This window comes from Nerophis ophidion, linkage group LG18 (assembly GCF_033978795.1).
Source record: "Nerophis ophidion isolate RoL-2023_Sa linkage group LG18, RoL_Noph_v1.0, whole genome shotgun sequence".
Taxonomy (NCBI): domain Eukaryota; kingdom Metazoa; phylum Chordata; class Actinopteri; order Syngnathiformes; family Syngnathidae; genus Nerophis; species Nerophis ophidion.
In genome coordinates, this window is record NC_084628.1 from 29,375,777 (window position 1) to 29,402,316 (window position 26,540).

Sequence of the window (26,540 nt, forward strand, 5' to 3'; positions counted from 1 at the left end):
CAGTAAATTCCCCAAAATGTCACTGTGGTGTTATTGAGTCTGTTTTGCTGATTGGAGAGTTAGCTTGCGCAGCTAGTGGGGTCATGACCATGAGTTCTGTTTAGTTTGATCAGCGGTTTTACTGCCCTGTTAAAAACACCGTTTGGAAACAATTAAGGTGAGTAAATGAATATTTCTGTGTAAATAAGTCATTTAACAACATATACAGTGGGGCAAAAAAGTATTTAGTCAGCCACCGATTGCTCAAGTTCTCCCACTTAAAATGATGACAGAGGTCTGTAATTTTCATCATAGGTACACTTCAACTGTAAGAGATAGAATGTGAAAAAAAAAATCCAAAAATTCACATTGTAGGAATTTTAAAGAATGTATTTGTAAATTATGGTGTAAAACAAGTATTTGGTCACTTCAAACAGACCTGTAACTTATTCTTTAAGAAGCTCTTCTGTCCTCCACTCGTTACCTGTATTAATGGAACCTGTTTGAACTCGTTATCTGTATAAAAGACACCTGTCCACAGCCTCAAACAGTCAGACTCCAAACTCCACTATGGCCAAGACCAAAGAGCTGTCGAAGGACACCAGGAAAAGAATTGTAGACCTGCACCAGACTGGGAAGAGTGAATCTACAATAGGCAAGCAGGTTGGTGTGAAAAATTCAACTGTGGGAGAAATTATCAGAAAATTAAAGACCACTGATAATCTCCCTCGATCTGGGGCTCCATGCAAGATCTCATCCCATGGGGTCAAAATGATCATGAGAACGGTGAGCAAAAATCCCAGAACCACACGGGGGACCTGGTGAATGACCTGCAGAGAGCTGGAACCAAAGTAACAAAGGTTACTATCAGTAACACACTACACCGACAGGGAATCAAATCCTGCAATGCCAGACGTGTCCCCTGGCTTAACCCAGTGCATGTCCAGGCCCGTCTGAAGTTTGCCAGAGAGCACATGGATGATACAGCAGAGGATTGGGAGAATGTCATGTGGTCAGATGAAACCAAAATATAACTTTTTGGTATAAACTCAACTCGTCGTGTTTGGAGGAAGAAGAATAGTGAGTTGCATCCCAAGAACACAAACATACTGTGAAGCATGGGGGTGGAAACATCATGCTTTGGGGCTGTTTTTCTGCTAAGGGGACAGGACGACTGATCCGTGTTAAGGAAAGAATGAATGGGGCCATGTATCGTGAGATTTTGAGACAAAACCTCCTTCCATCAGTGAGAGCTTTGAAGATGAAACGTGGCTGGGTCTTCCAGCATGACAATGATCCGGGCAACAAAGGAGTGGCTCCGTAAGAAGCATTTGAAAGTCCTGGAGAGGCCTAGCCAGTCTCCAGACCTCAACCCCATAGAAAATCTGTGGAGGGAGTTGAAAGTCCGTGTTGCTCGGCGACAGTCCCAAAACATCACTGCTCTCGAGAAGATCTGCATAGAGGAATGGGCCAAAATACCAGCGACTGTGTGTGCAAACCTGGTAAAGACCTAAAGTAATCGTTTGACCTCTGTTTATGCCAACAAAGGTTATATGACAAAGTATTGAGTAGAATTTTTGTTATTGACCAAATACTTATTTTCCACCATAATTTACAAATAAATTCTTTAAAATTCCTACAATGTAAAATTTCTGGATTTTTTTTCACATTCTGTCTCTCACAGTTGAAGTGTACCTATGATGAAAATTACAGACCTCTGTCATCATTTTAAGTGGGAGAACTTGCACAATCGGTGGCTGACTAAATACTTTTTTGCCCCACTGTATACCTGCAGCCAGTGCGGCTAATATATGGAACATATGTTGATTTCTCTAATTGAGTGGGTGTGGCTTATACACAGGTGCGCTTTATAGTACGAAATGTAATCTTTGCATCTCCGGCAGGAAGCACGTATCTAAAATTGTCATGTGCCTTAGGTTGCTTTAAAAAGGACTGTGCCGTGGTTTTGGCGGTTCCTTACCAGAGTGGTGAAGAAGAAGTGATAATATTCCGTCATCATCCCCATGGACAGGATCTACAGGGGTCACAAGAGGTCAAAAGACGCACTCATTGAAGCGAGCGTGCGTGCAGATTGTGCCGCCGAAGGCGTGTGCGTGTCGCTCTGCTGGGATTTGGGTACAAACAGGATTTCTGAAGGGGACGAGAGGCGGACTAATCTTGCCCACAGTAAGCCAAGGAGGAAGGGAGTAATGTTGAGTGGGTGACCTGCTTGAGCACGTCAGCCGAGGTCTGATAGGAGCAGTCGAAGATGACGTAGAACTCCTTGCCCTTCTTCATCTCCTTCAGGAGCGGCCGCGCGTCTTTGCTTCCCATCGGCAGCTGGCGGATCTTGATCTTGATGCTGTACCTGGACGGCGCTTTGATCAGCTCTTGCAGGCGAATCAGACCTGGAACACAAACAGGTCTCATGGGCACGGCTGTCAAACTCATTACAATAGCAGGTACAAATATGCATGAAAACACTCCTACACACATGGGACACTTTAGTCAGGAAGAATTGTTTTAGTTATATTGTAAAACTTACAAACCTTGTTTGGAGTGATGAATGAAGAATCCATACGAGTAAAAACGCTATGGACGTTTTTTACTTCCGGTTTAGGGCATTAAAGGGGAACATTATCACAATTTCAGAAGGGTTAAAACCAATAAAAATCAGTTCCCAGTGGCTTATTTTATTTTTTGAAGTTTTTTTTTAAATTTTACCCATCCCGGAATATCCCGAAAAAAGGCTTTAAAGTGCCTGATTTTTGCTATCTGTGAAGCCACCGTCCATTTTCCTGTGACGTCATCCAGTGATGCCAATACAAACAACATGGCGGATACCACACCAAGATATAGCGACATTAGCTCGGATTCAGACTCGGATTTCAGCGGCTTAAGCGATTCAACAGATTACGCATGTATTGAAACGGATGGTTGGCGTATGGAGGCAGATAGCGAAAACGAAATTGAAGAAAAAACTAGCTAGCAAATAGCTATTGACGCTATTCGGCCATGTCTGCCTTAGCATCGCCAGTAAAATGTGCAGACCAAACGATCGGGACTTTCGCAATAACACTGGAGCAACTTCAATCCGTCGATTGGTAAGTGTTTGTTTGGCATTAAATGTGGGTGGAGGGAAACGCTGGATGGAAATACAGCTACAAATGTAGATACAGCTAGCCTGAATAGCATGTTAGCATCGATTAGCTGGCAGTCATGCCGCGACCAAATATGTCTGATTAGCACATAAGTCAATAACATCAACAAAACTCACCTTTGTGATTTAGTTGACTTTATCGTTGGAAATGCATCTGCTTTGAGTGTCGCAGGGTATCCATTCATCTCTGTGCCATGTCTATCGTAGCATCGCCAGTAAAATGTGCGAGGGACTTTCGCATTTCATGACACTGGAGAAACTTAAATCTGTCGATTGGTAAGTGTTTGTTTGGCATTAAATGTGGATGGAGGGAAAGGCTGAATGCAAATATACAAATGAGGCATAACGATGCAATACCTACATACAGCTAGCCTAAATAGCATGTTAGCAACTATTAGCATACCATGCTAATCAATGCACATTCTACGTAAATCAACTTGAATCCGTCCCTGATCGTGTTGTTACACCCTTTCGACAACACACCGACGAGGCATGATGTCTCCAAGGTACCGGAAAACAGTAGAAAAAACGGAAAATAACATAGCTGATTTGACTTGCTACGTGTGATGTGTTTGAGAAAAATGCGTTGACTACCTAGGTGACGTCTCGTTTTGACGTCATCGCCCCGAGAGCAAATAATAGAAAGGCGTTTAATTCGCCAAAATTCACCCATTTAGAGTTCGGAAATCGGTTAAAAAAATATATGGTCTTTTTTCTGCAACATCAAGGTATATATTGACGCTTACATAGGTCAGGAAGTACATTTTCAACACGCACTCATTATAATACATTACAAAAAAAAGTATTTAAATGGAAATAAATAGTCAAGGACAGTAAATAATAAGCCTCAATAAAGTATGTTATTTTTCTTACAAAATGCGTTTTGACCAAAACATACTATACGATGTAACATACAAAAAAATGATATTATACATATAATAACTCCACGGTGACGTTTTGGGGAATTTACTGAGGAATTTGTGAAAGTGAAACAATACAAAAATATTGCCATTGTAATTTAATAATACTAACACAAACACTTGTAAATCTGTTAGCATATTAGCAACGCTAGCTTGATTACATTAGGATAGAAGGTACAAATATGCATGAAAACACTCCTACAGACATCACACATGGGACAATTTAGTCAGTAAGTTTTAGTTATATTGTAAAACTTACAAACCTTCCTTGGAGTGATAGATGAAGAATCCATACGAGAAGAAACGCTATAGATGGTTTTACTTCCAGTTTAGGGCATTAAAGCAGGAAGTACATTTTCAACCCGCACTCATTATCATACATTACAAAAAAAATGTATTTAAATTAAAATAAATACTCAAAGCCTGGAAATAATAAGTGTCAATAAAGTATGTCATTTTTCTTACTAAATGCGTTTTGACAAAAATAATACTATACGATATACAAAAAATCTATATTATATAACTACACGATGACGTTTTGGGGAATTTACTGAGGAATTTGTGGAAGTGAAACGATACAAAAATAATGCCATTGTAAGTTAAAAATGCTAACACAAGGTGTTGGCATATTAGCTAATGCTAACGACACTAGCTTGATCACATGACAATAGCGCGACAAATATGCATGTAAACACTCCTACAGACATCATACATGGGACGTTTATGTCATGGTCCACGTCTTGGACCATGACATGTTCTGTCTTGTTTCTGTTTTGTTATCACAGCCTGTTTTGTATTTGACGTCTTTAGTTCCCGGTGGCACTTCCTGGTTTGTTTCGGTTGCCTAGTTACGCATTTAGTGTCACCTGTTCCTTGTTTTTGATCACGCGCACCTGCCCCTGATGATTTCTGCCCCTATATATGCCTGTCTATGTTTGCCTTTCGTCCTCGGACTTTTGTTTGCTTCACGCAACAGATGACGTCGCATTTCCCCATTGTGGTAAAATACTTTTTGTTTTACGATTAGCTTCCATGCTATTTTGTTTGTTTGCTTGTCCCTAGTTTACATACTAGCGCTTTTTGTTCATTCTAGCTTCCACGCTAGTTCTGTTTTTTTTGTCTTTAGTGCCTTGTGCAAGTGTTTTTTCTTCGTAGCTTGTTTTGTAATATTAATAAATCATTATCCTTACCCTCACGCTGTATTGTATCCTACGCTGCACCCACGAGAGAACAATTTGTCACTACGATGCCAGAAAGACGTCACAGTTTAATTGTTTTAGTTATATTGAAAAACTGTCAGGACTATGACATGGATTGGATTTGCTCCTTCGACGCAGAGGGATAACAGGACGAGCCAGGCGTGAATTCAGGTACATGATAATTTATTAATACACTAAATACAAAAATAATCAAAACAAAGGGCGCTCACAAGGAGGTATATTACTAGACTACAAAATACAAACAGGAAACAAAAACACTAGCACGATAGGATGAATGAACTATGAACAGAAACAGCAAGATGGCATGACTATAAAGAACTAAAACAAAACACTTACTGTGACCAAAAACAGGAGGCAAGAATAGCAAGGTGCGTGGCAGGTGATCGTGGGCATGGAGAATGAGTGGCATATGTAGGCAATGCAATAGCAGGCATGAAGGCAGAAAGCAAATAGCAAAGTTCCCAGGACGAGGATAGAAACCGAATGGTATAAATAGCAGCTATGATGATTAGAAAAAGGTGTGGGACTGAGGGCTGGGCGTGACTTGGAGACCAGGTGGAAACTAATGGGTTACTATGGAAACAAACAAAACCAGGAAGTGTAAAACGGGAAACAAGAGTCCAAAAACAAAACAAACATGATCAAACTTAAAACTAAATTACAGGCATGACAAAAACTTACAAACGTTGCTTGGAGTGATGAATGAAGCATCCATTCAAGTTAAACGCTATGGACAGTTTTACTTCCGGTTTGGGGCATAAAAGCAGGAAGTACATTTTCAACCCGCACTCATTACCATACATCACAAAATGTTTTTCTTAAAATGAAAATAAACACTCAAGGCCTGGAAATAATAAGCCTCAATAAAGTATGTTATTTTTCTTACTAAATACATTTTGACGAATAAAATACTATACGATATAATATACAAAACATTTATATTATATATATATATGTATGTATGTATGCATGTATATATATATATATATATATATATATATATATATATATAGATATATATATATATATATATATATATATATATATATGTATATATATATATATATATATATATATATATATCTATATATATATATATATATATATATATATATATATTAAGGGTGTGTGAAAAAATCGATTTGAATACGTCGTGCGATTCAGAATCGATTCTCATTTTGGAAAAAAATCGATTTTTTTATTTTTTATTTTTATTTTTTTTTCTCAATCCAACCAACCACTACACAGCAATACCATAACAATGCAATCCAATTCCAAAACCAAACCTGACCCAGCAACACTCAGAACTGCAATAAACAGAGCAATAAATATGTAGCTCAACTTCAAATCTGTCGATATAAAGTTATTTTTATATGTTTTATGGCCTTTTTTTCCCCCCAAAACCCTGTTTTTTATGGCAAGAACACAAAACATGCAATATTTTTTCCTCAAAAATGTTTTTAAGTAGAATAATTGATGTGAAGTAATTGTAGCCTTGAATAGGTCAATAATTCATAACAACACTTTTTAAAATTTTGTTATTATTGTTACGGCGCACACGCAGTCTGCTTCTCCCTCCTCGGCAGGAGCACTAGAGCAGACTTCAGCAAATTAAGCTTCTCAATCTGGCCCGTCGCACATTCCCAAATAATTTTTTTAGATCTTTAAGATGAAAAGTGTAGCTGCTATTTTGATGTGAAGTGATGTTTTCTAATGACCGTAAGTCTTGAACTATACAAAGTATTTCATTGATTGGAATCTGTGCTTTTACATTATATAATAGTTACTATGGTAAATTAAATCACAGATTTTTACAACAAAGTTTTAAAGCTTAGTTATATATCAGATATATCAGATTATGTGTTTTGTTCTTTTTTACCCTTCACTTTCATATTTTGCTGTGTTTGTTGCATATTTGTTGCGTTTCGTTTAAATGTAAAATATATTGATCGAGAAGGGGTGAGATGTACATATGTTGTCAATATTCAGTGTTTTATTGTTCTTAGTTAATATAGTAAATCCCACATTCATGTATATTCTCATTCAGTATTTTTTTTAAAAATTCCATTCCGCTTTTTAATGGCGGTCTGTCATACCGTTTTTAGCATTCAATCAGACATGATTGGGAGGTTTTGTATTAGTGTTCCTAAAAAACAGATATACCGGCCCCCAGACACATTTTTTTCTCTAAATTTAGCCCCCCGAGGCAAAATATTTGCCCAGGCCTGACCTAGAGGCTCCGCTGCAAGCACCACAGGACACGCCCACACACGTGCCTCCACAGCCGGAGGCAATCCTCAATCAACACACCTGGACTTGAAAAAATTGCAGCAGCATAAAGGCTCAGTCTGCTGACTGCTCCACACCGAAACGTAGACCTGACTCAGTAAGCTTCACGTCTCTGGCTCCTCTCCTTTAGAGAGAGAGAGCTATACTGGGGCGGTATAGCTCGGTTGGTAGAGCGACCGTGCCAGCAACTTGAGGGTTGCAGGTTCGATCCCCGCTTCCGCCATCGTAGTCACTGCCGTTTTGTCCTTGGGCAAGGCACTTTACCCACCTGCTCCCAGTGCCACCCACACTGGTTTAACTGTAACTTAGATATTGGGTTTCACTATGTAAAAGCGCTTTGAGTCACTAAAGAAAAGCGCTATATAAATATAATTCACTTCACTCCTTTAATTAATGGCAAACACACAAAATAGGCAATGTTTTTTCCCAAAATTTATTAATTATAGTTATTTGTTACTTTGCCAAAAAAGTAGTTGAACTACTCTCTAATAAACGTAAATAATTACGAGAGGCAGAAGTTAAATGCCTTTCTTAAAAAAAACAAAATCAACTTAAAATATCTGGGATACACAGTTGAGATGTTTCATGAGTGCAGAGCGTGTGCCTTTAAGAGGCGGTGCCTGTTGCTAAGCAACATGTGACGTCAGCGCCCAGACAGAGCAGCATCAGCTCAGCTATATTTGTGAGCTAGGACTTGTAGTTTGTGGGCAGTTACTCTGTTGAGTTTTTGCATTGGATTGTGTTAGCGCTTATTATTAATCCGCCATTTTAAAAAAGTGTCCCAGATTACCCAGAATTCCCAGTTTTGCGGGTAAATTCAAACTGTTACTACGTCAACATTTTTCAACCGATTGGAAAAGTTCCAACACCGACTCATTCATATAATCCATGGCAATTGTGGTAGTATCTATGTTTTTCAAACATTGCCAAATTTCCAGGAAATCCTCGTTCAAATTAATGGACGTACGTATTCATAGGGAAGTGAATTATATTTATATACTGTAGTTCTACAATTCCCCAACATTTTCTACATGTTATGCCTTTTTTTACCCAACTCCAACCTTTCAACCATCCAAACACACTTCTCTTCCAATATAAAACATATTGTCCCTTTTCCAAAATTCCCTTTGTCCCGCATTTTCTGGTAATGTTCTCCCTATTGACAATGATTGAATACAATCTCAACTGATTTGAACCGTTCCATCATCCACACACTCCACTCACCCTGGAAATTTAAGCCAGCATGTTTCCTGGTTCCCAAAAATGTCCTGATTACCAGGAATTACCCCGTATTGAAAATAAATGGGCAATATACAAACCTTTCCATATCCCACATTTCAAATCCAGTTGGAACCGTTCCAACATCAACACACTCCACTCAACCTGGAAAATCAAGCCACCAGGTTTCCCTGTTTATAAAATTCCCTGATTACCCAGAATTACCAGGAATTTACCTTCATTGATAATGAAAGGGCAATATACTGTACAAACATCTTCATATCCCACATTTCTCAACCGATTTGAAGTGTTCCAACATCCACACACTCTAATCATACTGGACATTTAAGCCAGCAGGTTTACCGGTTTGTAAAAATCTCTTATTACCTGTAATTACCAGAAATTTACTCCCCATTGAAAATGAAAGGGCAATATACAAACATCTTCATATCCCACATTTCTTGACCGATTTGAACCGTTCCAACATCCACACAGTCAACTCATCCTTGACATTCAAGCCATGTTTCCCAGTTCCCAAAAATGTCCTGATTACCAGGAATTTCCCTGTATTGAAAATAAATGGGCAATATACAAACCTCTCCATATCCCACATTTCACATCTGATTAGAACCGTTCCAACATCCACACACCCCACTCGCCCTAGACCAGGGGTCACCAACCTTTTTGAAACTAAGAGCTACTTCTTGGGTACTGATTAATGTGAAGGGCTACCAGTTTGATACACACTTAAATAAATTGCCTGAAATAGCCAAATTGCTCAATTTGCCTTAATAAATAAATCTTTATATATATATAAAAATATATATTAAAAAAAAAAAAAGGGTATTTCTGTCCGTCATTCCGTCGTACATTTTTTTTCCTTCTACGGCAGGTTTTTGGGCAAGAATAAATGATGAAAAAAACACTTAATTCAACGCGAAAAAAATGAAAATTTAATTTTGAAACATAGTTTATCTTCAATTTTGACTCTTTAAAATTCAAAATTCAACTGAAAAAAAAAATGAAGAGAAAAACTAGCTAATTTGAATGCTTTTGAAAAAATTTCAAAAGTAATTTATGGAACATCATTAGCAATTTTTCCTGATTAAGATTAATTTTAGAATTTTTATGACATGTTTTAAATAGGTTAAAATCCAATCTGCACTTTGTTATAATATATGACAAATTGGACCAAGCTATATTTCTAACAAAGACAAATCCTTATTTCTTCTAGATTTTCCAGAACAAAAATTTTAAAAGAAACTCAAAAGACTTTGAAATAAGATTTAAATTTGATTCTACAGATTTTGTAGATTTTCCAGAATATTTTTTGGGAATTTTAATCATAATAAGTTTGAAAAAATATTTCATAAATATTCTTCATCGGAAAAACTGCAGCTAAAATGAAGAATTGAATAAAAAATCATTTATTATTCTTTACAATTAAAAAAAAATACTTGAACATTGATTTAAACTTTCAGGAAAGAAGAGGAAGGAATTTAAAAGTTAAAAAGGTATATGTGTTTAAAAATCCTGAAATCCTTTTTAAGGTTGTATTTTTTCTCTAAAATTGTCTTTCTGAAAGTTATAAGAAGTAAAGTAAAAATATAAATGCATTTATTCAAACAAGTGAAGACCAAGTCTTTAAAATATTTTCTTGGATTTTCAAATTCTATTTGAGTTTTGTCTCTCTTAGAATTAAAAATGTCGAGCAAAGCGAGACCAGCTTGCTAGTAAATAAATACAATTCAAAAAATAGAAGCAGCTCACTGGCAGGTGCTGCTATTTGAGCTATTTTTAGAACAGGCCAGCGGGCGACTCATCTGGTCCTTACAGGCTACCTGGTGCCCGCGGGCACCGTGTTGGTGACCCCTGCCAATCAAGCCACCAGGTTTCCCTGATTACACAGAATTACCAGGAATTTCCCCCCATTGATAATGAATTGGCAATATACAAACATCTTCACATCCCACATTTCTCAGCCATCCACACACTCCAATCACACTGTACATTCAAGCCAGCAGGTTTCCCGCTTTGGAAAATTTCCTTATTATCTGTAATTACCAGGAATTTACCCCCATTGAAAATGAACAGGCGATATACATATATCTCCATATCTCACATTTATCAACTGATTTGAATCTCCACGCACTCCACTCACCTTGGACAATCAAGCCAGCATGTCTCCCGGTTTAAAAAAATCCCTGATTACCCATAATTACCAGGAATTTCCCCCATTAAAAAAAAAAAATTAAAGGGCATTATACAAACCTCACCATGTACCACATTTCTTAACCGATTTGAACCGTTCCAACATCGACACACTCCACTCACCCTGTACATTCAAGCCAGCATTTTACACGATCCTCAAAAGTTCCTTGATTACCAGGAATTTCCCCCTTTAGCGACGTAGCCCGGTCCTTACAAAAAACATCACTAAGGGAGTGATATTCGTCAAAAATCAATGAAAGATTAGGGGGCTGAAGCCTCGGAAGAATCACAGGTTTAGTGGGAGACGAAGTGGAGCGCAAACAGAGGCTATGAGAAAAAATACTCCAAATAGTAACTTAAGTGTGGTCCAGTCTATACTGGGACTGTGACGTTGCAGCAATGGAAGTCCAAGAACTACGGGTGCTGAACGAGACGGCATCATCAGAAAATTAACCTCCTCACGGTGATTACCAGAAATAAGGAGGGATGTGGTGTGTGTTTGATGAGTAATATTAGCCAGGTGACGCCCATCAAGTGAGCTAACATTCTTAATCAATCAATCAATCAATCAATGTTTATTTATATAGCCCTAAATCACAAATGTCTCAAAGGACTGTACAAACCACTACGACTACGACATCCTCGGAAGAATCCACATAAGGGCAAGGAAAACTCACACCCAGTGGGCAAGGAGAATTCACACCCAGTGGGACGCCAGTGACAATGATGACTATGAGAAACCTTGGAGACCGAAGGCAATGGATGTCGAGCGGGTCTAACATGATACTGTGAAAGTTCAATCCATAGTGGCTCCAACACAGCAGCGAGAGTTCAGTTCAAAGCGGATCCAAGACAGCAGCGAGAGTCCCGTCCACAGGAAACCATCCCAAGCGGAGGCGGATCAGCAGCGTAGAGATGTCCCCAATTGATACACAGGCGAGCGGTCCATCCTGGGTCCCAACGAACGGTCCATCCTGGGTCTTGACTCTGGACAGCCAGTACTTCATCCATGGTCATCGGACTGGACCCCCTCCACAAGGGAGGGGGGGACAGAGGAGAAAAAGAAAAGAAGCGGCAGATCACCTGGTCTAAAAAGGAGGTCTATTTAAAGGCTAGAGTATACAAATGAGTTTTAAGGTGTGACTTAAATGCTTAATACGTTCAGTACACACAGAAGGAATATTTAAAAACTCCACAAGCCCACTGTCAATAATGTTTTCATCAGCCCCTGAGTCAATTAGTGCCTTAATAGGACAAGAAACCCCCACCCATGACAGAGTACCTTCCACTTGAAGTCTTCCCACCATAGAGGATGCAGACGTCACCACAGGAGCAGGCGGCGAAGTTGGGAATCTACCCTGCATAAGGTCTCGGGTGGACGTGAAACGGCCCCCAGTAGGCCACGGAGGACAGCAAACAACGACGTGTTCCGCAGCTCAGCAGTACAGGCATAGCCGCAACCTCAGCCGACGGCTCCTCTCTGCAGACGACAGGCGACTGCCACCCAGCTGCATAGGAATGGCCTCCTCTAGCTCCTCTGCCGGGGCACCACAGTCAGAGAGCGGAAACGACGAAACTCGAGGCTTGGGTGTTGATCGTGCGGACCAGGTTGATGACTGCCATCTGGCGGACGGAGGATCCACCCCCCTCTGGGCATGTCGCTCTCGTAGGCGGTTGTCCAATCGGATGGCGAGCGAGATGAGCTCCTCGAGGGTCTGGGTCTCGTCGCGGGCAGCCAGCTCGTCTTGGATCCGGGAGCTAAGGCTAGCCAGGAATATTCCTTGTAAAGCTCTCTCCCCCCAGCCACTCTCCGCCGCCAGGATACGGAAGGATATTGAGTGGTCCGCCACAGAGGAGGACCCCTGGTGTGTAGCGAGGAGGCGGCTGCCTGCCTCTCATCCCCTCACGGGGTGATCAAAGACGCTGCGCAACTCAGCGGAAAATACGGGTAAGCTGGAACTAAGTCCGGGTTTACTCTCACACACCTCCATAGCCCAGCTCGCTGCTCTTCCAGCCAGTAAACTTAATACATATGCTACACGGGCGGAGTCTGTTGCGTATGGGTGAGGCTGTTGTGCAAAAACTAAAGAGCATTGATATAAAAAAAAGTCTGCAATGTCCAAAGTCCCCCCCATACCTGGGCGGATGTGGTATGCTGGGCTCCCGGGTACGAAAACCCGATGTCGAGGGCATAGAGTAAGAAGGAGCCTCCGGTTGAGCACCTTCAGAGTCTGGGAGCGGGTGAGGGACAAACATGCTTGTATGCATCTCCTGCACAAGTGTGGTCAGGTTTAACAAAGCTTGCTTGTGATCGCTTATGCGCTGGCCATGAGCTCTGAGGGCCAGCTGAATCTGATTCTCATCTGCGGGTTTCATAATGACTCGGCAATTCTGTCAAAATCTAATTTACAGTGGAACAGAGGAACCCAAGGATGCAGATGGAATTAAGAGTAAATAGTTCTTTACTTCAAAAAAGGTAAGTAAATCACAACAATGATCCGAAAACTTGAATGTAACAAAAGGCGACGGTGCGAATAAAGACAACACAAAAAGCATACCGTATTTCCTTGAATAGCTGCCGGAGCGCTAATTAATTTAAAACCTCTTCTCACTCCTGCGCTTATTCGAGGCATGCAGTAAAAAATTGAGTGTGATGTAAGGATAGCATCGTGAAAAGCAAATTTAATTAAAAAAAAACATTATTATGGTTATTATTTTCAGCACCGAAGGCCTGGAATAACCTACAATCGAATATTCAACTTCAAACCCTTGTTATATTAAATGAGTTTAAAGCTTCTGTGAAAGGATTGCAGTCTACCTTGTCCGTATGCACATATGTCATATGAGCAAGTTTTAATGTTGTAAATGTGATGTTTTATGTGTTGTTTACAGTTTTTAATGTAACCTTGCTGCTGCCCTCTTGGCCAGGTCTCTCTTGGAAAAGAGATCTTTGATCTCAATGGGATTTTACCAGGTTATAAAGGCTACCGGTAAATAAAAAATAAATGAAAAATGGTCTTACCTTGACTTATAAATGAAATCCATGCCATCTCCTTCTGATCAAAAGCATCGATAACTTGTTTATAGAAGAAGTATTCCTTATCTTTCTTCAGTTTTAAAAAGTCTCTCAGAAAACTGCTATCAGACCGCTGCTATCAGTTAGCTCGGGTGTGGGCGACTTCCCCTCTCGTTCTGCTCCGTGGGTAATCTCTTTATCCCAGGACCACCAAGAAAGGACATGGCTTGAGCAGTTTGACTTTGTTTATTTTTCAATAAAACCTCAGTCCAGGTCGCTCTTCCGCTCGCTCGCCGGTATCTTGGGCACGGCTGCTACAGTTGGCTGCTACAGCTAGCGTGCCCTGCCTGTCTGTCGGACCGTCGGCTCCACAGGTGGTACGTGTATATTAATAAAACATAGCTGCTTACTGTTCTTTTTGGCATATAGCTTGGACCTTAAATCCTACTGAATACCTCTTAATCTTCTTCCCTTTATGGGATTTCAAATTGTTGAAATAACCCTCCTCCATTTTGAAAATGATGACAGGGGAAGTGTAACTCGTGACGTCACGAGTTTGACCAGGCGGTAATACTAAGCATGCGCTAATTATTTTGCGAAGCGAGTTTGACCCGGCAGTAATTCAAGGCAGGCGCATATTACATGCCCGGCGGCAATTCAAGGAAATACGGTATCCCACATTTCACATCCGATTCGAACCGTTCCAACATCCACACACACCACTCACCCTGGACATTCAAGCCTGCATATTTCCAGGTTTTGAAAATTCCATGATTACCAGGAATTTCCCCCTTTTTGAAAAATTAGTGGGCAGTATAGAAACCTCTCCATATCCCACATTTCTTAACCGATTTCAACCGTTGCAACATCCACACACTCCACTTACCCTGGACATTCAAGCCACCAGGTTTCCTGGTTCCCAAAAATTTCCTGATTACCAGGAATTTCCCCCACTTAAAAATGAATAGGCATCATACAAACCTCTCCATATCCCACATTTCTCAACCGATTGGAACCGTTCCAAAATCCACACATTCCACTCACCTTGGACATTTAAGCTGGCATGTTTACGAAAATTCCCTGATTACTAGGAATTTACCCCTGTTGAAAATTAATAGGCAGTATAGAAACCTCTCCATATCCCTCATTTCTTAACCGATTTCAACCGTTCCAACATCCACACACTCCACCCTGGACATTCAAGCGTTTCAGTTCTGCTCATGCGCATCGGCGGTTCGGCAGCTTGCGCACATCGGGCATTCACACGCATTATCTACCGGAATTGCAAATGGCTTTAGTCTCCTTGTCCACTAACGGGGTATTGTTAGGTTGCAAGCATGTCAATTAAATCACTGGTTTGTTGTTCATTATTCCCACGCAGTAGTAGTAGTAGTATATTGTGTGTATTGTTTGCTGTGTGATGTTGCCATCACTTCATTTTAGTCTGGCGTTGCTTTTATTAGTAAAAAGTCACTTCCTGTATTGAGCTTGCTGTGCTTCCTATTGTCTTGTTGACATACGACCACATCCAAAGTAGCGTGCCACCTTACACTCACATCTCGTTAACGGCGTGAAGTAATTAGTTAAATTACTCGTTACTGTAATTCGGAACACCGGTCACATGTAGGAGTCTTGTTCACGAGTGGGGGAAGAGTGGATCGTGAGATCAACAGGCGGATCGGTGCGGCGTCTTCAGTAATGCGGACGTTGTACCGATCTGTTGTGCTGAAGAAGGAGCTGAGCCGGAAGGCAAAGCTCTCAATTTACCGGTCGATCTACGTTCCCATCCTCACCTATGGTCATGAGCTTTGGGTTATGACCGAAAGGATAAGATCACGGGTACAAGCGGCCGAAATGAGTTTCCTCACGGCGGGGCTCTCCCTTAGAGATAGGGTGAGTAGCTCTGTCAACCGGGAGGAACTCAAAGTAAAGCCACTGCTCCTCGGGATCCCCCGGGAAGAGCAAGACGAAGTGGCTGGGGAGAGGGAAGTCTGGGCTTCCCTGCTTAGGCTGCTACACCTGCGACCCGACCTCGGATAAGCGGAAGAAGATGGATGGATCACATGTATTCGTGAATTGATTGAACAAATTCAATATCGTATCCTCCCGTTTTTGGGAGACCGCCATCTTTGTGACTCACCCGTGGCGTCCTCATAGACCACGGTGACCATTTTCCACTTGTAGTACTGCACTATGTCCAACACCGCTCGACTCAAGGAGGTGTACTCTGGGTAGAGGTTGATGTAGAAGCTGTCCCTGTTGTCCACCGACGGATGCTTCCAGCGGGTCTGGATGTGGGGGACCTCCAGGGCGTTGCAGATGGACTGGACGGCGCTCACTGACGAGCTGTGCGAGGGCCCGAACACGGCCCCCACACCCAGCGCCAACTGGTCGCAGGCTGAAAAGGGCCAAAGGGTTTGAACGACGGAACGCGATCGAGAACGCCAAATGATCCTTCACCTCTCCTGGACGCCTCGAAGCTGTCAAACAGGTTTATTCTCTGGATGTCGTAAGTCAACGTGGTGTTTGGCATTAAGGTCCGGTTCCGGTTGATGTTGGTCACTGCAAATTTAAAGGCCAGCTCCTCCACACCGATTGGCTCGTTCTCCAGCGTCTCGAAGATGCCACCTGTGGAAAGACCACAAAACAAAATAGGAAAACTCTCAATAGTACGACCCCTTCCAGGTTAACCATATTTTCCCAACTGTAGAATGCACCTGTACAGGCCACACCCACTAAATTCTAGAAGAAAAAAAAAAGTTTTCCCCTATATTAGCCGCACCGGACTATAAGACGCAGATATACAGTGGGGCAAAAAAGTATTTAGTCAACCACCGATTGTGCAAGTTCTCCCACTTAAAATGATGACAGAGGTCTGTAATTTTCATCATAGGTATGAAAAAAAATCCAGGAATTCACATTGTAGAAATTTTAAATAATTTATTTGTAAATTATGGTGGAAAATAAGTATTTGGTCAACCATTCAAAGCTCTGACTGATGGAAGGAGGTTTTGGCTCAAAATCTCACGATACATGGCACCATTCATTCTTTCCTTAATACGGATCATTCCTCCTGTCCCCTTAGCAGAAAAACAGCCCCAAAGCATGATGTTTCCACCCCCATGCTTCACAGTAGGTCTGGTGTTCTTGGGATGCAACTCAGTATTCTTATTCCTCCAAACACGACAAGTTGAGTTTATACCAAAAAGTTCTAATTTGGTTTCATCTGACCACATGACATTCTCCAAATCCTCTGCTGTATAATCCATGTATCCATTTTGGTATAAACTCAACTCATCGTGTTTGGAGGAAGAAAAATACTGAGTTGCAGCCCAAGAACACCATACCTACTGTGAATCATGGAGGTGGAAACATCATGCTTTGGAGCTGTTTTTCTGCCAAGGGGACAGGACGATTGATCCGTGTTAAGGAAAGAATGAATGGGGCCATGTATCGTGAGATTTTGAGCCAAAACCTCCTTCCTTCCATCAGTGAGAGCTTTGAATGGTTGACCAAATACTTGTTTTCCACCATAATTTACAAATAAATTCTTTAAAATTCCTACAATGTGAATTCCTGGATTTTCTTTTCACATTCTGTCTCTCACAGTTGAAGTGTACCTATGATGAAAATTACTGACCTCTGTCATCATTTTAAGTGGTAGAACTTGCACAATCGGTGGCTGACTAAATACTTTTTTGCCCCACTGTATATGTTGTGAAATAAGTTATTTACACAGAAATGTTTATTTACATACCTTAGTTGTAACACTGCAGTAAAACGGCTGATCAAACAAAACAGAAGTCATGGACCCACTAGCTCCGCAAGCTAGCTCTCCAATCAGCTAAATAGACTCAATAACTCCACGGTGACGTTTTGGTGAATTTACTGAGGAATTTGTGAAAGTGAAACAATACAAAAAGAATGTTATTGTAAGTGAAAAATACTAACATAGACACTCGTAAATGTGTTAGCATTTTAGCGAACGATGCCAGCTTCATTACATTATGATAGTACGTACAAATATGCATGAAAACACTCCTACAGACATCACGCATGGGTCGCTTTAGTCAGTAAGAATTGTTTTAGTTGTATTGTAAAACTTAGAGATGTAGCTTGGAGCGGTGAATGAAGAATCCGTACGAAAAAAGGACGCCATAGCGTAAACAATAACGCACCTTTTCATTCTGTCTGCTTGTTTTTTTTTAACTATTCAAATTTTAGCCTTCAGCTAAATAATCCATAAATTAGACGCACCGTTTTATAAGCCACAGTGTTCAAAGTGTAGGTAAATAATAGCGGCTCATAGTCCGGAATTTGCGGTAGTTTTTAAACTACTTGAAAACCTACAATGAAATAATAGTAGAAGGAATTTGTTCATTGCCTGTTGCGTTAGCCAGCAAGGGATTATTTTCCCTCCTTTTGGCTGACTAAGGAGGACTCAGAGGTGGTCTTCATGCGGTGTGATTAACACAGACATCATTTGTCACGAGCTACCAGACTGTAGAGAAAGCCATGGAGGAGAATGTGTGTGCGCGCTAAGCATGCATGTTAGGTTAAGTTTCAGTTTCAATTACTTCCATTTTATGATAGTCACGCTAGGTTCAGGACTTTTTCCCTAATAGTAAAACGTGTGGCAATCAGGTGACTTGTTGTTGTGAAGGTTGCCAAATGTCAGGTGTGACTCGACATTTGGCAACCGCAGCTATCAGGTACATACTGACTTATTACTCTGCTCTCTTTTGTCATCTTGTCTTGTCCTCAAAACACCAGTTGTGCATCCAAGTTATCAAACAGACTGTTTACAGATGTGTGATAGTGGCACTACACTTTATAATTGTGACACTACAATGTATGACAGTCACACTGCACTTTATGATAGTCACACTACACTTTATAATATAATATAATTTAGGACAGTCACACTTTATAATATTGACACGACACTTTATAATATTTACACTTTATCATATCGACACTACACTTTATGATAACCACTCTACACTTTAGGATAGTCACACTACACTTTATTATAGTGACATTACACTTCATAATATTGACACTACACTTTATGATATTCACGCTACACTTTATGACAGTGACACTACACTTTATGATATTGACACTACACTTTATAATAGTGGCACTACATTTTATGATTTTGACAATACAATTTCTAATAGTTACACTACCCTTTATGTTACACTACATAATATTGACACTACCCTTTATGATGTTACACTACATAATATTGACACTACTCTTTATGATAATCACACTACACTTTATGATAGTCACACTACACTTTATAATGTTGACAATGCACTTTTTAAAATTGACATTACACTTTATGATTTTACACTACACTTTATAAGATTGACACTACACTTTTTAAAACTTTATGATAGTCACGCTACACTTTATGATAGTCACACTTTATAATATTGACACTACACTTTATAATATTTACACTTTATAATATTGACACTATACTTTATGATAACCACGCTACACTTTATGATAGTCACACTACACTTTATGATAGTGACACTACACTTTATAATGTTGATACTGCACTTTTTAAAATTGACATTACACTTTATGATGTCACACTACACTTTATAATATTGACACTACACTTTTTAAAACTTTATGATAGTCACGCTACACTTTATAATATTTACACTTTATAATATTGACACTACACTTTATGATAACCACGCTACACTTTATGATAATCACACTACACTTTATGATAGTGACACTACACTTCATAATATTGACACTACACTTTATGACCGTCATGCTACACTTTATGATAGTCACACTACACTTTATGATAGTGACACTACATTTTATAATATTGATGCTACACGTTATAATAGTGACACTACAATTTATGATTGTGACACTACAATTTCTAATAGTTACACTAAACATTATGATAGTCACATTTTATAATATTGACACTACACTTTATGATATTCACACTGCATTTTATGATAGTCACACTACACTTTATAATATTGACACTACACTTTATAAAATTGACAATACACTTTATAATATTGACACAACACTTTTTGATGTCACACTACATTTTATCATATTGACACTACACTTATGATAGTCACACTACACTTAATACCATGACACCACGATTTATTACGCTCACACTTTATGATATTGACACTCCACTTTATGATAATTACACTTTATAATACCGACATTAAACTTTATGACAACCACGCTACACTTTAGGATAGTCACACTACACTTAATAATAGTGACACTACATTTCATAATATTGACAGTACACTTTATGATAGTCACACTACACTTTATGATAGTGACACTACATTTTATAATATTGATGCTACACGTTATAATAGTGACACTACAATTTATGATTGTGACACTACAATTCCTAATAGTTACACTACACTTTATGATAGTCACATTTTATAATATTGACACTACATTTTATGATAATCACACTGCACTTTATGATAGTCACACTACACTTTATAATATTGACACTACACTTTACAATAGTAACACTTTATAATATTGACACAACACTTTTTGATGTCACACTACACTTTATCATATTGACACTACACTTTATGATAGTCACACTACACTTAATACGTGACACCACAATTTATTACACTCACACTTTATAATATTGTCAATCCACTTTATGATGATTACACTTTATAATACCGACATTAAACTTTATGACAACCACGCTACACTTTAGGATAGTCACATTACACTTAATAATAGTGACACTACATTTCATAATATTGACACTACACTTTATGATAGTCATACTACACTTTATGATAGTCACACTACACTTTATGATAGTGACACTACATTTTATAATATTTACACTACACGTTATAATAGTGACACTACACTTTATGATTGTGACACTACAATTTCTAATAGTTACACTACACTTTATGATAGTCACACTTTATAATATTGACACTACACTATATGATAATCACACTTCACTTTATGATAGTCACACTACAATTTATAATATTGACACTACACTTGATAAAATTGACATTACACTTTATAATATTGACACAACACTTTTTGATGTCATACTACACTTTATCATATTGACACTACTCTTTTTAAAATTGAAACTACACTTTATAATAGTCACACTTTGTAATATTTACACTAATAAATATATATAAATAAATGGGTTGTACTTGTATAACGCTTTTCTACCTTCAAGGTACTCAAAGCGCTTTGACACTACTTCCACATTCACCCATTCACACACACATTCACACACTGATGGAGGGAGCTGCCATGCAAGGCCCTAACCAGCACCCATCAGGAGCAAGGGTGAAGTGTCTTGCTCAGGACACAACGGACGTGACGAGGTTGGTACTAGGTGGGGATTGAACCAGGGACCCTCGGGTTGCGCACGGCCACTCTTCCACTGCGCCACGTCGTCCCACTTTATGATGTCACACTACACTTTTTGATAGTCACACTACACTTAATACTGTGACCCCAGAATTTCTGACAATCACGCTTTATAATATTGGCACTACACTTTGTGATAATTACACTTTATAATACCGACATTAAACTTTATGACAACTACGCTACACTTTAGGATAGTCACAGTACACTTAATGATAGTGACACTACACTTCATAATATTGACACTACACTTTATGATTGTCACACTACACTTTATGACAGTCACACTACACTTTATGATAGTGACATTACACTTCATAATATTGACACTACAGTTTATGATAGTCATGCTACACTTTCTAATAGTGACACAACACTTTATGATTGTGACACTACAATTTCTAATAGTTACACTACACTTTAGGATAATCACACCGCATTTTGTGATAGTCACACTACACTTTATCATATTGACACTACACTTTATAAAATTGACACTACACCATAATAATCACACTTCATAATATTGACACAACACTTTTTGATGTCACATTACACTTTATTATATTGACACTACACTTTATAATAGTCACACTTTATAATATATACACTACACTCTATGATAATCACACTGCATTTTATGATAGTCACACTACACTTTATCATATTAACACTACACTTTATGATAATTACACTTTATAATATCTGTCATGATCCGCTACCCAGGTCATATGTTTTGTGGACACTTTATCATATTAACACTACACTTTATGATAATTACACTTTATAATATCTGTCATGATCCACTACCCAGGTCATATGTTTTGTGGAATTTTGAGTTGTTTCGTGCACTCCCTTGTTTTTTTCTGTCACCATGGTTGCTTATTTGTTTCACTTGCTCCTTGTTTCCGGACTCACACCTGTTTGTTGATTACCATCCTTATTTACAATTGTGATCAAAATTATTCAACCCCCCACACAATTTTGGTGTTTTAGCAAGTTGGACATTTATTCTGTATTTTGTTTATAGTCATATCAAATAAAGATGTGTCAAATAGACAAATGCAACTTAAATTGTAACACTGTATTTTACAAAATACCAAAAAAGGACATTTTTCTTAATATCTCATTGACAAAATGATTCAACCCCCTAGTTACATGCATCTTTAGTACTTAGTAGAACACCCTTTGGCAGTAATTACATCCTTCAAACGTGATACATAACCGGAGACAAGCTTCTTGCAACCATCTACAGGTATTTTAGCCCATTCCTCTTGGGCAAAGGCCTCCAGTTCATTCATATTCTTGGGCTTGCGTGCTGCAACTGCTTTCTTCAAGTCCCACCACAGGTTTTCTATAGGATTTAGGTCTGGCGACTGTGAAGGCCACTCCAGAGTCTTCCAGCCCTTCTTCTGCAACCACTCTGATGTTGATTTGGAGGTATGCTTGGGATCATTGTCCTGTTGGAAGGTCCAACGTCTCCCAAGCCTCAGCTTCGTCACTGACTTCATGACATTTGCAGCTAATATATCCTGCTAGGAAATAGAATTCATGATGCCTTGAACGCGCTGGAGATTCCCGGTACCTGAGGCAGAGAAACAGCCCCAGAGCATGATTGACCCCTCACCATGCTTAACAGTAGGCAAGGTGTTCTTCTCTTTGTAAGCTTCATTTTTTTCTCCTCATGACATAACGTTGATTCATAGGCCCAAAGAGTTCCACTTTTGTCTCATCACTCCATAGAACAGTTTGGAGGAGCGCCACCTGCATCACGATGCCCCGTAGTTGTTACAATATCAACACTACACTTTATGATAACCACACTACACTTTATGATAGTGACACTACACTTCATAATATTGACACTACAATTTGTGATAGTCATGTTACACTTTATGATAGTCACACTACACTTTATAGTAGTGACACTACACTTTATAATTGTGACACTACAATGTATGACAGTCACACCGCACTTTATGATAGTCACACTACACTTTATAATGTAATATGATTTAGGACAGTCACACTTTATAATATTGACACTACACTTTATAATATTTACACTATTATATCGACACTGCACTTTATGATAACCACTCTACACTTTAGGATAGTCACACTACACTTTATGATAGTGACATTATACTTTATAATATTGACACTACACTTTATGATAGTCACGCTACACTTTATGAAAGAGACACTACACTTTATACTATTGACACTACACTTCATAATAGTGACACTACATTTTATGATTTTGACACTACAATTTCTAATAGTTACACTACACTTTATGATGTTACACTACACTTTATAATATTGACACTACACTTTATGATAATCACACTACACTTTATGATGTCACACTACATTTTATAATATTGACGCTACACGCTATAATAGTGACACTACAATTTATGATTGTGACACTACAATTTCTAATAGTTATACTACACTTTATGATAGTCACATTTTATAATATTGACACTACACTTTATGATAATCACACTGCACTTTATGATAGTGACACTACATTTTGTAATATTGACGCTACACGCTATAATAGTGACACTACAATTTATGATTGTGACACTACAATTTCTAATAGTTACACTACACTTTATGATAGTCACATTTGATAATATCGATACTACACTTTATGATAATCACACTGCACTTTATGATAGTCACACTACACTTTATAACATTGACACTACACTTTATAAAATTGACAACACACTTTATAATAGTCACACTTTATAATATTGACACAACACTTTTTGATGTCACACTACACTTTATCATATTGAAACTACACTTTATGATAGTCACACTACACTTAATACCGTGACACCAGAATTTCTGACAATCACACTTTATAATATTGACACTACACTTTGTGATAATTGCACTTTATAATACCGACATTAAACTTTATGACAATCACGCTACACTTTAGGATAATCACAGTACACTTAATGATAGTGACACTACACTTCATAATATTGACACTACAATTTGTGATAGTCACGTTACACTTTATGTTGGTCACACTACACTTTATAATAGTGACACTACACTTTATGATTGTGACATTACAATTTTCTAGTAGTTACACTACACTTTAAGACAGTCACACTTTATAATATTGACACTACACTTTATGATATTTACACTTTATAATATCAACACTACACTTTATGATACCCACGCCACACTTTATGATAGTCACACTACACTTTACAATAGTCACACTTTAGAATATTGACACAACACTTTTTGATGTAACACTACACTTCATCATATTGACACTACTCTTTTTAAAACTGAAACTACGCTTTATAATAGTCACACTTTATAATATTGACACTACACTTTATGATGTCACACTACAGTTTATCATATTGACACTACACTTTATGAAAATCACACTACACTTAATACCGTGACACCAGAATTTCTGACAATCACACCTTATAACATTGACACTACACTTTGTGGTAATCACACTTTATAATACCGACATTAAACTTTATGACAACCACGCTCCACTTTAGGATAGTCACACTACAATTAATGATGGTGACACTACACTTCATAATATTGACACTACAATTTGTGAGAGTCACGTTACACTTTATGATAGTCACACTACACTTTATAATAGTGACACTACACTTTATGATTGTGCCATTACAATTTTCTAGTTGTTACACTACACTTTATGAGAGTCACACTTTATAATATTGACACTACATTTTATGATATTTACACTTTATAATATCAACACTACACTTTATGATAGCCACACTACACTTTATGATAGTGACATTACACTTCATAATATTGACACTTCACTTTATGATAGTCACGCTACTCTTTATGATAGTCACACTACACTTTATGATAGTGATACTACACTTTATGATTGTGAAATTACAATTTTCTAATAGTTACACTACACATTATGAGAGCCACACTTTATAATATTGACACTACACTTTATGATAGAACCATTACACTTTACAATATTGACACTACACTTTAAGATAGTAACACTTTATAATATTGAAACTGCACTTTATGATAGTCACATTACACTTTATGATAGTCACACTTTATAATATTTAACACTACATTTTATGATAGTCACACTACACTTTTTGATAGTGACACTACACTAAATAATATTGACACTACACTTCAAGATAGTGACACCACACTTTATGATACTGCCACTAGACTTTATGATAGTGTCTACGTGTGTGTTTGTGTCAACGTGTGTGTGTTTGTGGTTGCGTGTCTACGTGTGTGTGTTTGTGGTTGCGTGTCTACGTGTGTGTGTTTGTGTTTGCGTGTCTATGTGTGTGTGTTTGTGTTTCAACATGGGTGTTTGTGTGTCTACGTGTGTGTTTGTGTTTTTCGTGTTTATGTGTGTGTGTTTGTGTTTGCGTGTCTATGTGTGTGTGTTTCTACATGTGTGTTTGCGTGTCTATGTGTGTGCGTGTGTGTGCGCGTGTCTATGTGTGTGTGTGTTTGTGTTTGCGTGTCTACGTGTGTGCGTGTGTGTGCGCGTGTCTACGTGTATGGTTGTGTTTGTACGTGTGTGTTTGTGTTTGCGTGTCTATGTGTGTGTTTACGTGTCTGTGTGTGTTTGGTTGCGTGTCTACGTGTGTGTTTGTGCGTCTGTGTGTGTTTGTGTTTGCGTGTCTACCTTTGTGTTTGCGTGTCTACGTGTGTGTTTGCGTGTGTTTGTGTTTGCGCGTCTACGTGTGTGTTTGTGTGTCTATGTATGTGTTTGTGTTAGCGTGTCTACGTGTGCGTGTGTGTGCGTGTGTGCGTGTATGTGCGCGTGTCTACGTGTTTGTCTTTGCGTGTCTACGTGTGTGTTCGCTTGTCTATGTGTGTTTGTGTTTGCGTGTCTATGTGTGTGTTTGTGTGTCTACGTTTGTGTTTGTCTTTGGGTGTCTACGTGTGTGTTTGCGTGTCTGTGTGGGTTTGTTTGTTTGACTACATGTGTGTGTTTGTGTTTGCTTGTCTATATGTGCGCGTGTCTATGTGTG

General features: G+C 38.7%; 1 protein-coding gene across 7 annotated transcripts in view; it reads right to left on the reverse strand.

The window, feature by feature from the left end:
- The window catches only part of LOC133537084 (glutamate receptor ionotropic, kainate 1), a 130,398-nt gene that overhangs the window by 35,399 nt on the left and 68,459 nt on the right, over nucleotides 1-26,540 (reverse strand). For 5 of the 7 annotated variants that reach the window (XM_061877943.1, XM_061877941.1, XM_061877944.1 and 2 more), the window contains 4 exons: nucleotides 16,474-16,641; nucleotides 16,154-16,411; nucleotides 2,206-2,387; nucleotides 1,961-2,014 (listed from right to left, as the gene is read on the reverse strand). In XM_061877943.1, coding sequence (XP_061733927.1) covers nucleotides 1,961-2,014; nucleotides 2,206-2,387; nucleotides 16,154-16,411; nucleotides 16,474-16,641 — 662 coding nt within the window. Of the gene's footprint in view, nucleotides 1-1,960; nucleotides 2,015-2,205; nucleotides 2,388-5,615; nucleotides 5,953-14,019; nucleotides 14,535-16,153; nucleotides 16,412-16,473; nucleotides 16,642-26,540 lie in introns of those variants that run through there. The other 2 variants (XM_061877946.1, XM_061877945.1) reach the window with 2 other exon arrangements.